Source organism: Primulina eburnea, chromosome 15 (genome assembly GCF_022965805.1).
Source record: "Primulina eburnea isolate SZY01 chromosome 15, ASM2296580v1, whole genome shotgun sequence".
NCBI lineage: Eukaryota > Viridiplantae > Streptophyta > Magnoliopsida > Lamiales > Gesneriaceae > Primulina > Primulina eburnea.
The window spans coordinates 14,473,740-14,487,399 of NC_133115.1; the positions used below are offsets into that span (position 1 = coordinate 14,473,740).

Genomic DNA, 13,660 nt, shown 5'->3' on the forward strand with positions numbered 1-13,660 from the left:
TTAGATTTGTTGAAAGACTATGATTGCGAAATAAAATATTATCCAGGAAAGTCTAATGCAGCAGCCGATGCTTTGAGCAGAAAAGTATGCAATATGTCCTTGATCACTAGCAGTGTATCCGATTTAGTAGAAGAATGTTGTCTTTCTGGTTTGGATTTTTTGTGGTAGATACTCAACCTGTAAGAGTATTTATGATTCAGGCAGAGCCCGAGTTGTTTGTCAAAATTAGAGAGGCCCAAAAGTTAGATCAAAGCATTCAAAAATCAGTTGAACTCGTTAGATCAGGACATAAATCAGAATTTCAAGTCAATAATGAGGGTATTTTGTTTGTGAATGATCGTATTGTAGTTCCTAATATTTCAGGGTCAAGGAAGCTGAAAGGACAAAATCATTACGGCAGACGATTAACCTACTAAGCATCAAATTTATTTTAATTATTCATTTTATATCATGCTTAAATTCTCGTAATTTATATATGCTTTTATTTAGGGGGAATATTGGTTTTAAAAGGTTAACTGAGAAGACAGCAGTTAGTAAATCCTCAACTGAAAAGACACTGTTTCACAACTGGTCGTTCAGCTGATTATTTTACTAATCTTCTCACATAAGTTAACTAATTAACCACATTATATTCCAAATCAAGTGATGTGACTGTTTTTTTAATTGCTAAATAGAATCTTTAAAACATGGCCTCATTTGAACCATTTGAAATTGTACACATGCTTGCAGCACACGTACATACGTTTTTAATTCAAATTTTTCGTGGACTGACACATGTCCAGTAATCAAACAGTCACCTACATATGTACCTTTCCCGCCCCAATGCAGTTCTTCCTTATGCAAATATCAATTTTCAGAGCAAATTCATACTCCGAACTTATATCTTGCAAACTTTCAGGTTTTTGTATTTTGAGAAAGGACAAATCAAATTCCAGCACACATTTTGAATGATATGGCTATTGATTTTGAATAAGTTCTATCAGTCAACGAGGCATATATCAAGAACGTATTTCTAAAATTGGAAGCAGTTGATTTGAGGACGTTTCTGGAACAATCTTCTCAGAAAATCTACCCGAAGGAACTTCATGATTTCTACTCAAATAGGTATGTCAATTCTGATGGAAACATCATCACTACTGTCAATGGTCAGTTGTTGACTATTTCTGAAGAATCTTTTGGAGAACTGTTCTTATAGCCTTCTGATGGGCTAGCAAACCTTGCTGAGTAAAGGCATCTGATGTCGAAGATATGCAAACTCTACTTTCTGCTGATGGACGAAAAATCAAAGTTTTCGATCCAAAGAAGAAACTGAAGCCAGAAGTTCAGTTGCTGGCTGATATTGTAGCCAAGGGTCTATTAGCGAAGGCAGGATCAATTGCTGCACTAACCTTGGAGAAATTTCAGGCCATTACTGTTATTATGGTTGGTCGAAGACTGAACTGGAAGCACATTATCTTCAATATCTTGAGGAATATGTTTCAATCAACCAAGCAGTCCAAAGGATGCGCAGTACAGCTGAGTTATTTGATGAAAGTCAAAGGACTAGTGGCTGATGATTAAGAGAGATCATCAAAACTGAAAATCTTGAACGCCAAAAACGTTCAGCCACCAAAATCAAAGTTGGAAATGTCTCCTGAACAATTCTTGAAGATCAATAAAGAGATTTGGACTGAACAAGCTCCTAAATCAGTCCAAAAGAAGAAAGCTGTTCAGAAAAAGACAATCAAACGCAAGTTGATTGTAACTGAATCTGACTCTGAGAAGACTCCATCTCCAAGGATCATAAAAAAACCACGGACTTTGAAGACCAAGCCTACTTCAATAGTTGGCCCTATCCCAACTGATAGGGTGACTGTATCAAAAACTCAACAGCCCATCAAGTCTCTCCCTTTGAAAGCAATCCCAACTGTACCCTCAACTGAGGATCAGTTACCTCTATCTAATATTCTGCCACAGAAAAAAGTCACTGAATCTAGTGACAAGAAGAAGCTTGTTGGAGTTACGGCTCCACTGATCAAAATCTCCGGATATAGTCCTTTACCTTTTGCCAGACCAAAAGGAGTAGTGATCAGAGAAGGTATCGATTCAACTACTTCAGGATTGAGCATTCCACATATCCTGACTGATCCAAAGAGCAAAGGAAAGATGCAAGAAGAGTCCAGACCTACAAATGCTATACAGACGCACATTGATCTCATTTGGCAGCAGATTAATGAATTTTCAGCAAAGAAGCTCAAAATTTTTTATGAATGGGTCAGATTCAGGACTCATGTCTTTGCCAAAGAACTTCAGAAGAAATCCAAACTGAGGAGGTTTATTGATCTTGAAAAAGTGGTGATGAAGACAGTAAAGCCATCGACCATTACTCAAGTTTTTGAAAGGAAGAAGTATTTCTTCGATCTTATGAGAGTACAGAGACTACAGAAGTTAGTTGCTAAGCTGTGGCAAAACTTTGATCCAACTAGTCCAATCGCATTCGATGATAAATCAGTGTATTCTCAACATGAAACGGATCTTATCAGACTACAAACGGAGATCAAACATTGGGAAACGGATCAAGAGTTGATCATCCCAGTGGCTAATCAAGATTTCTCAACTGAAGATTCAGTTCAAGAATCTCCTCAGGACGTTGCTACTTCTTCTCAAAAAGCAACTGTTCCTTCAACTGCAGTTGCTCCAACATCACCAATTTCTGCACCTTCTACTGATAATCTACGGCTTTAATCTGAAGCTGAATTGACAATGGCAAATCTAGATGAGGTCATCGAGTCAGTTACGACTGACATTCAGCTTGAAACAGTCAGAATAGCTGAAGATGTTGCATCAACTGAAAACCAGCAGATGTTCAAACTGAAGCTACTGAAGAACAAGCCGAAATGGCTAATTTTGAAGCATATAATGAACCAGTTCAGTCGGTGGTTGTGACTGAACAGGCCGTTCTTAGTTCTACAGATGAGGCTCAACTGAACTCAGTTTCAACTGAAAATATGCAAACTGAAGTACCAATAGTTCAACAAACTGAAGAACCATCTTCTTCATTGGATCCTCCTATTATCTCTTCTCCTCCCCAGAATCTACAAGAGCTGATACATGCTGAAACTGAAGTTTCTGATAGAACTTTCGTGGTCTTTGATCAAACTACCAAGGAACAAGAACCAGGGCCATCTGGACCTGTTTCTCCTCATTCATCCTCAGAAATGGACTTAGTACTTGAAGAAATTTAGGACATTCAGAACAACATGTCAAAGATAATGAAAGAAATCAATGAAATTCAAAACACTCAACTTGCATACTCTCTAAAGCTGAACTCCTCAAGTGAATTCAATTCAGGGAAACTGAAGTTAATTCAAACTACTGTGACCTCTATCTCCTTTACGATCGATGAACTTAAAATGAACAGAGGCTTAGCTGAGAGTCTCTCCCTAACTCAAGACTCAATCAGCAAACGGGTAGAATCTATGGAGAGATCTGTTTCAAAGAAAATTGACTTGCTGCAAACCACTGTATTGTCTGCTGCCAAAGATATTGCAGTTGATGTTAGGATTTTATCACGAAAAGTCGATGTGCTTGACAAAAAAGGGGAAGCAGCTAGATTGATGAAGGAATAAGAGAGGATCAGAAGAACAACTGTTGTCAGTTATTAGTTGAAGGATATTTGTTTTCTTTGTACGAATCTGTACACTAGAAAAATTATTTTATCTACAATATTTTAAAGTATTCTCTTTAGTTCACCTGATCAGTTTATTAAGTTCCAAGTTTTGTCAATCACCAAAAAGGAGGAAATTGTTGGAAACTAAATTTCAGTGATTTGACAAACTAAGCATCGAATTTATTGAACTAACTGATCAAGTAACCAAGCTTCGCAAATCAACTATCAGTTGCCAAAGTTAAGATTAATGTGCATAATATTAAAGGCAACTGATACCAGCTAAACTGAATTTACAACTGACTGATCAGTTGGAAACTGATCAATTGAGCGAAACTCAATTTTAAAGTCAACTGACTGATCGGTCATAAACCAATCAGTCGAAATATTCAGTCGAGAGCACACAAGATATTGCAACACGTCATCAGTTGAAAAGGACATTCAACTGACAATAGTATAAAGCAGACTGCAACTCGGAGTAGAACGCCGCATTTCAGAATCTACAGTGTACGAATGTCAGAGTATATTGACGTGGAAATCAACGGATATATAGATTCAAATTATATTTATTGTTACCGTTTGAAGAAAAGCCTATAAATAGGTGAAGAGGGCAGCTGAAAGAAAGAATCAACAACACGAACAACTATTCTATTGAAGCTTGCTGTTACGCTGCCAAAAATCACTACTCGTATTCAAGTATCAAAAGCTCACTCTTATCAGATATATCAGTAGAAATCAAGGCTATATTTACGATCTTGTTAGCACTTTGAAATCTTTGTTAGATTCATTCAGTCGTGTTAAATTCATTCACGCACTGTAAAAGTTTTTGTGAACTAAGATTTTCAGTTTTGGTAGTGTTAAGTTCAAACTGAAGTGGGTCAGTACAACTCTTGTATTCGATCAAAGTATTTTAGTGAAAATCCTATTTTCGTGATAGAAGGAGAACAACTCTTGTATTCGATCAAAGTCTTTTAATGAAAATCATATCTTCGTGACAGAAGGGGTGACGTAGGAGTTATTCTATTCTCCGAATATCCTGAAACAATCCGTGTGCATTTTACTTCGGTTGTTATTTTCAGTCAGTTATTCTATCTCTCAGTCAGTTTACTTCCGCAACTGTTTTTCAGTTAAACTGATTTTTATCGACTGACGAGATACAGAATGTCAGTTTGTCACTAAATTGAACCCAATCTTTGAAATATATATAATACGTGAGTGTTTATTCAACCCGCCTTCTAAACATTTATCACCTTCTAACCGATCCTTTCAGAACGCACAGAAGGATCAACTCCGTTACAAAAAATCTGAACTTGCTTAGATGAAGAAAAACCATGTTGAGGACACCTCTTTAGTCCTTAACATCTTTCTAAATCTTTCCCAAGCTGTATGTAGTGTCTCACCATCCTTTTGACGAAAAGATGAAATATCCATACGCAGTTGTGCTAGCTTGGTGGGTGGAAAATATTGATTCATGAACATTTCTACCAAACTATTCTATGTAGTGATAGAGCCAGCTGGTAGATCTCTAAGCCATTCTGCTGCTTCACCATGCAAAGAGAAAGGGAATAGTCTCAATCTTATGGAATCAGTGCTCACTCCATTAAATTTGATTGTGTCACAGATAGATAAAATTCCTTCCAGATGTGCATTAGGACCCTCAGTCTGCGATCCTCCAAATCTCACTTGATATTGTATCATTTGAATGATGGATGGCTTCAACTCAAAATTGTTTGCTTCCACAGTAGGACGAGTAATGCTTGAACCATAACCTCCAGTGGTTTGTCTAGTGAGATCATAAACAGTGCGATCATCCTCCTCGTTGTCCATTACTTCCATCCCTGCTGTTTCAACCTTCTCCTCTTGTTTGAATTGTTTTTCCACGTCAGAGTTTGAGGATTTCTCCCTTTGTGCTCTACGTCTCCGTCGAAAGGTATTCTCAATCTCTGGATCAAATGGCTCCAATTCTGTGTCTCCTTTAGCACGGCTCATACACAGTTAGATAACTCCTGATAATAAATAAACAAACTTTAAACGTACGAATATGCGTAAAATCAAAAAAATTAAATAAAAACCTAATCTCAAGAAGATAATAAATCCTAATATTAAACAATTAAATCTCCGGCAGCGGCGCCAAAAACTTGACGGACGATTTCGGTCGGGAATAAATCTAGCAAGCAGACTAGGTCAAGTAATAGTATTTGGAGATGAGTCCAGGAATCGTACCCACAGAGATCGATGTTTAATTACTAGAATGTGAATTCTTTTTCCTAATTTAGGCTAATAAAGTTCAAATGGTGGGAGATAAATTAATTAAAACTAAATTAAACAATTTAAAAAACTTAACTAAAGCAAAAAAAAAATCAAAATTATTAAATTAGACAAAAATTCAAATTATTTAAAAACGACTAAGGCGCACAACGGTACCGAGACAACTTATAATCTACGTGTCAAATTCATATTCAATAAATTAATTATTTAATTCACGACTAAATTCCAAAAATTATTTATAAAATAATTCTTTGAATTAATAAATCTAATTAAATCTAACAGTCCAATTATTCATAACTGAATTTAATTAGATTCAACCGCATTATTATATCGTTGTGAAATTCCAGTCTTTCAACCTAAAGTTGCATACTGAAACCGAATACTATTTCTAGTCGGTTTAACCATATGTTGATTGATGTATGAAGCAAATATTAATCTATTGCCTTACGGTTTTAGATTTACCAACAAATATTCTATTTAATTGGCAAGATTAAAAGAACACGTGATAAATGACATCAATCAATGAATAAAATAAATAATCGACTTGAATCAAACTTAAAACATCAAAAATAATCTGTCTCGACCATACCGTGGCCTTAGTCTATAAAAATCTACTCCATAAATTTAAAATAGAAGTGCAAATCCCTGTTTAAATTCAATGCAGAAAACATAATTAAGAAAGAATGAGAATTCTCAATGATATGTAGCATGTGTGAGGAATTCCTCCTGCTTCTGCCTTCAATCTTCCTCCCTTATGTTCTTCTTCTGCGCTGGTACTACTTCACATTAGTCTTCTATTCTGCACATCCGTTTCTCTTTTGCTCTTCTTTCTTCCCTCTTTTGTTACGACTCTGCTCTTCTTTCTTCCGTCTCCTGTTACGGCTTTGCTCTTCCTTTTTTTGTACGCTTCTGCCTTCCCTTTTATTCTTTTTAATTGGCCTCCTCTTTCCTTTCTTTTTTAAGCCCATGTCAAGTAAAGAAAGTGTAAATAAGATATTTATCAAGATCTACATAGATTTTTCCAAGATTTTCAATATCATCAAAAAATAAAATATAAGAATATTTTATTTCCTTTCTTTTGATAATTTTGTTCCCTTTCAAATCTAGTAAATTTATATTATCTCTCAATTTTAACACTTTTCACTTTTATTCAAATCCACAATTATTAATTAAAATTCCAACATAATTAGGGATAAAAGTTCTAGATAAAGGCAGATATTATAAAATCAAATCCCTAAAATCTTTGTAAGATTTGGCCTTATCAATTAATTTGTAATATATAATATATATTAAAGTATATAATTTGATTTGTATGTAAGTAAAAAAAAATAACGAAAGATTATCCTATAATTTTGATATATGAATTTAAAAAAAAAAATAGCGAAAAAAGACCAAAGTAAGAATTGAATCTACAATTGTTTAACAAATAAAAACTCTATCAGCTAAGCTACATGTGACTTACATTAAAATTTGAACACTTTAAATAATTATTAAATAACTTATAACACCAAAAGTTAGTCTAAAAATCTCAAACTTAATAATATAATAATATAGATATACATCTTGGTAAAAGTACTCAGAGACATTCTTCCCTCAAAATAAGGAAATTCAGTAGAATTAGCTTGTAGAGGAAAGCCCACCAAATTTCCTTTTTTTGAAAGGTTGACATAAGATTATTTAGGTGGAAAAGCCCATTTCAAACGCATTGCTAGGTCTATAGCTAGTAACTCCCAGTTGCAGTTCATTGACCATGGATTGCTTACATTTGAGGACAAAAAGAGCACGCTTGAGAAACTTTGCGTTGTGGGAGACGTCGCCTCTCACGTTTTTGTACTATAAAATGGTTTACTGGGCAGCAAGATTTTATAAGAACCAGTCACCAGAGATCGTACTAGGCCTTGAAAAAGTGGTGGAAATGGCCTTAAAAGCCCTTGTTTTGATTAACATTTTGGTTGTTGGTTGTGTTGTGCCAATGGTTCAAGGACAACTACTTGGACTACTTGGTTTGCTTAGGATCCAAGGAATTTTGTACTGCACTGCTAATGGCAATATAGGAGTTAATGGCACAACCACACCTGTTTTCCCCAGTACGTTAAAAGTTTGCTTATTCATGGTTTCAAGATTTTCCCACAAAAATATCATGATTCTATACAACGTTTAATTTAGTTGATGTTTTCATTTGGTCAAAACCGGCCTCTCCCATGTTGTTAAATTGTGTCTCATACCGGTCATGAGAAAATTATAATTTTGGTCATATATGTTTCTTTTTTGTGATTTTGGTCTTATATATTACCAAATTTCAGTATTAGTCTTGTATCTTCTGATTTTTGGCAATTTTAGTTTTTTTAATCCGTAGTATCGTCAATGTCATATCAGCCCCATATAAGAAAAAATACTAAAAAATTACCAAAAAAAAAAAGATAGATAACAAAGACTTAAAATTTGACAATATAGATCAGAGTCAAAAATTACGAAGAGACAAACATACAGAACAAAAAATGTAATTTTCTCTCATGTTTTTTTTTCCACGATGCATGCATGAGGTTCATTATCATCGACATATTAAATTTTTATACGAACAATATATGATTTATATTTGTGTAATTTTTTCCCACTAATTTTATTTGAATCTCTATCGTAAAACTATGAACATTATGGAAAGTTTCTAACATGACTTGAATATTCATCATCCGTGCCAGATGCTTTGGTGCAATTGCAATGTGGTGGAAATTTGGTTTCCACAGCTACGACGAATCGCTCTGGGATATTCTCTATACTGTTAGACCCGCTGAACTTTGTCCTTTCCACCCTTATTTCTGGCTGCAAGCTCGTCGTTAACACACCATTGGCATCGTGCAATGCGAATTTACCATCCATTGGATCGTTGCAATCAACCTTACAGTTCATTGGCAATGCGCTTTTCGGGCTGTTGAATGTAGGAAATATCATCCCTTCTGGTTTTCAGTTCAACGCTAATTTGAACTAAGTACTGCTCGTTATGCTGTAGTATACTTGGTGAATTGATCTATCTCATCTTTAAGTTTATCCTTAAATAAGTGAAAATCACAACTGCTGTGTTCAGGTTACCTATTACAATGTTATAGTGCAAACTATATTAAGAATGAAATATATGCAAAATGTTGGTTTTATGATGTATTTGTATTATGTTAATGAATGTTGACGAATTAATTAGTGTTTTCCAGGACAAATAGTTTTTCGCTAAGTGATTTGCTCAAATTTGGTTTTGGTACACTAACTTTTATTCTTCTTCTATTTTAGTTCAATTGCTGATGTGACACTAGAAAATGCTTACTATTATTGAAAATTGTTGATTTATAATCAGATGTCACATGAGCAATTGGACCTGTAATGCCCTGTGCCCGGAACCGTTGTCACCGGTGTTAGTTAACAAATAAAATTTGAAAAAAGGATAAGCTTCGTTGCATAAAATTCATCCAAACCAGTTTATCTCGTAAAATAAAGTTAATTTACAATGAAAAATGATAACAGATGAATGAAGAAATGTAAAACTTCAAAATAACGCAAGTCTAGCATAATTAAAAATGTAGCAACAACAATAGAGGAATATTTGGGGCAAAACTTTTAGTTTTATTATCATGATTTTTTTAGGTGTTGGTACGAACTTCATCGCTGACAAGTTTGATATTCTGAGAATCGCAGGCTGCAACTAAAATAGAATTCCAACATATTATATTGAATTCTGTTTGATTCGGGTCAGGTCAGCCCTCATGGGCGACCCATTACCATTTTCATACAAGAAAATGGATTGTGTGACCAGCGAGCATATTGAATAAGAGCACCGAGCCATACACCGGTTAAGTATATATATAGCAGCTCAATTCAAAACATATTTATGAGGACATTCTACTCGTTATACCGCACTTATTTTATTACACTAGTCAACGTATCTCTTGTCCCAAAATAAAATTAAAAGGGCATACTAGATTCAAAACTATTTATATCTGTATGTATTCATAATTATGTTCTAACAACTAAGTTAAATATAATTAGCCGGCTTGTGAATACAAAATAAGTATCAATATTAAATCTTCCTTTCCCATTAGTATCTTTCAATGTTAGACATGTAACACATTACCGAATCATCCATAGCTAGTGGTATCATGCTAAAGTTGTATCACTAAAATAAAATTAAAGATACTGTTGAAAGTCTTAAGGGTATAATATTAAGTTTAATATATATATATATATATATATATATATATATATATATATATATATATATATATATATATATATATATATATATATATATAAACATATGAATCTCACACAATTATCCGGAACTCGAATAATCATTATCCAAATGGTCACTCCAGCACATAGGGTATGAAACATGTGCTACGATGTGTTTCTTCTTCTTTAAAAGTGTGTGTCAAAAAATTTATTCACATCGTATAAATCTTAGTTCAAGTGTATCTCAACACTTAACTTGAGTTTCCCTGTTTTTTTTTCTTATCCTTCAACATGTATCAATATAAAGAAAACTCTAATATGACTATAAGACAAGTTAAATGGATTATGGGAAAATCCATTTTGATTACAATAAAATCTAAATAAGTAATCTCGTCTTGGTAATATATACCAAGGCGACATATGTATGGATTTGTTCTCAACAAACCAATATCACCTCATCTCTGCATGTTTCTGTGGACCAAAGGTGATTGCTCGTGTGAGAGAGTCAATCTCAACTTGTCCGACATACTTTCAATTCAAATTAATAATTAATAAATGAGCACAATGTCTTAATTACATGTGTTTTAGTTACACACTACACATAATGAAAACATTATCATAATAACGAGCACAATGTCTTAAATACATGTGTTTTAGCTACAATCATATCCTACGTAGTCCAAGAGATCTAATATGATCTATAAATATGTCTCTTGGTGTTGACTTAGTAAATGGATCAGCCACTATCATGCGGGTAGGAATGTATTTCAAAATCACTTCTTTCTTTTCAACTATATCTCTGATAAAGTTGTACTTCGTGTCAATATGTTTGATTTTTTCATGGTATTTGGGGTCTTTTGTGCAAGCAATTGCTGATTGACTATAGCAATAAATCGTTAAAACTCCCACTGGACTGCTTACGATACCCAAATGACATAGGTTCTCTTCAACCAAACACTTTCTTGTACTGCAGAAGCACATGCCACAAATATTCTGCTTCCATTGTGGATAGTGACACACGAGTTTGTTTCTTGATTCTCCAAGAGATGCATCCATTATTTTGTAAGAAATCTTAACCAGAAGTTGATTTATGCTCATCAAGATCACTACCCCGATCAGCATCTGTGTATCCTTTCAATGTTAAATATTTTCCTTGATAACAAAGGAAATAATCTGTAGTGCCTTTTAGCTATCTTAGAATCCTTTTAACTGCACTCTAGTGTCTTCATCCTGGATTAGATTGATACATGCTGATCAGACCCATGGCATAACAAATATCGGGACGAGTACATATCATCGCATACATCAAACTCCCAACTGCACTAGAGTATGTCACTTTAGACATCTCATGAATTTCTTCAGAAGTGTTTGGGCACATTTCACGACATAATATAACGTTCGAAAAACTAAACCTACATAAATCACATGCATGCAAATTATTTGAATTTCTTAATTGTTTTATTTAATTGATTTTAAATGCTTGCATGATATTTATTAAATGATTAAATGTAGATTGCATGATTAAATGATTATATGGCATGTTTTCATGAAATTGAAGAATTTTATCCGAATATTTGATAAGGTTGGGGAAAGGAAATCGGGGACGATCAAGACAAAAATAAATATTTTTCACTAAATATTTTCAAGGTCTCTTAATATGATTAAAAAAGATTTAATTTTTTTCTAAAAATATTAGAGTTCGAATTATTTTACGAGTCGATCTTGATTTTTCTCAGGAAGCCGGTTTTGGCCAAACAAGGAGTTTTTAAAAGATCAAAAATATTATTTTTGAGAAACTAATTTTATAAACTTTTATGTTTTAATGAAATATGAGTTATTAGACCCAATTTAACTAAATTGAGTAGGCCCAATTGCTCCTATATTTGGAGGCCCAAACCAAAGCCCATTAGCAGGCAAAATTAAAACCATAAATAAGTCACCTAGGTCTTTTGGGAGCCACAATTCAGCCGAAATATAGACACCAGCACACACATTATTTTTGAGAATATCAAGAGGACAAAAACTAGGGTTCTTCGTAGTCTAGTCGTCCATCTTCGCACCCCCGCCAACGATTGAATATTCGAGCGTTTTAAATGCAAATGTACGTTTTCTAAACTTTTTGAAGAATCATACAAATCATGATATGCATGTTTTAATTGTTTATGCATGAAAAATATAGTTGTTTGAGTATTTTTACGGTAGAACGATTATTTTTAAAAATATGATGATTTTACGCTTATATGAAAAACATTATGAATCAAACGGACACGCTGCCAATAATATGTGTTTAAGGGACGTAAAAGAGTCGTAAAAGTGAATAAATACATGATGGAAACCGAAGGGAAATTAAGGAGAGGGGCCGAGGGTTTGGAAGAGATCACATTATTCAAGTGGATCGACTTTGTGCATGGGGGCACACGGCTTGGCCAGGGCTTGGGTTGGGGCCTGGGCTGGACATGGGTCAGGGTTATGAAGATTCCTAGCAGGGCTAGGACTCTTGTATAGTAGCCGAAGGAAGAGCCCTATCGTGCTACGACTCTTCTCATGGCATGCGTCCATCGGTTTGGGTAAGTAGGGTGTTGGGCAAGGGTTAGGATGGCTAGGCTTGTACAAAAGGGTCTAGGGAGGATGGTTAGGGATCGGGTCATGGGGCTGGCTAGGGTGGCTCGACGCGGGCTTGAGAAAAACGTGATAGTGCAACTTGCGTTGCTTGTTGGTGCAGCATGCTTGCAGCGTCTTTGTGCGTGGTTCAGGGGCTTGGGCTGGCCTTGGTTGGGTCTTGCGTGGTCCAGGGTCGGTGAGGGTCAGTGGTGGCTCGAGTAGGAGAGTCCTAGGGTTACTAGGGGTCATAGGCGTGAGAAGCTCTTGCGCGCAGCTTTGTGTCCTAGTTGTAGGGCTCGTGCGGCGTGCAGGGTCTGATTCTAAGGGAGAGGGCTAGTCAGGAGTGTACCAGGCGGGTTGGCTAGGGTCTGGCTTGAGGTGGCTCGGTGGAATCGAGAAATGGCTCGATGGTCTTGTTAATGGGTCAAATTTGAGATTTAATGAATAAAAAATTGGAACCATGGATCCACATAGGTGGTTAATAACTCACAAGGGTAATTTAAGTAATGAAAAGTCTATGTATAAAGTTTGGGAAGAAAATATTCAAGTTGAATTTATTCGCGATTTAAACGCTTCACGAATTATTAATTAGGGAATTAAATGAAAAGCCTCAATTTTAAGCTAAATAAAATTATGAAAAATTATATTTAAGCTTAAATAATTTTTTGGGATAAGCCCATGTCATTAAAAGTAAAAAAAAAAAAGCCAAACTCGAGAATTTTTACGTCTAGAGACAAAACAATCATTTTACATTTGGGTAATTTCGTAAAAGCTTGGCAGCGTCTCAAAAAATCATAACGCATGTTAAATGATATTTTATGATTTAGAATGATGTTTTTTTTATAAAATATGATATTTTATGATTTATGATAAAGATGTGCAATTTTTAATGTGAAAATGCTGTTTTTTGAAAAGTTACGATATTTTATG

General features: G+C 34.7%; 1 protein-coding gene across 1 annotated transcript; it reads left to right on the top strand.

Moving 5' to 3' along the window:
- Positions 1-7,773: 7,773 nt before the first annotated feature.
- On the top strand, positions 7,774-9,064 carry LOC140814624 (phylloplanin-like). The gene is made up of 2 exons (XM_073173660.1): positions 7,774-8,001; positions 8,614-9,064. Exons 1-2 carry the CDS (start codon positions 7,830-7,832, stop codon positions 8,898-8,900), a joined length of 459 nt encoding a protein of 152 aa, XP_073029761.1. The 5' UTR covers positions 7,774-7,829; the 3' UTR covers positions 8,901-9,064.
- Positions 9,065-13,660: the final 4,596 nt, after the last annotated feature.

Coding starts and splice junctions, on each gene's coding strand:
- LOC140814624 (XM_073173660.1), top strand. CDS start 7,830: ATGGCCTTAAAAGCCCTTGTTTTGATTAACATTTTGGTTGTTGGTTGT. Junction 8,002..8,613: donor AACCACACCTGTTTTCCCCA/GTACGTTAAAAG, acceptor CATCCGTGCCAG/ATGCTTTGGTGCAATTGCAA.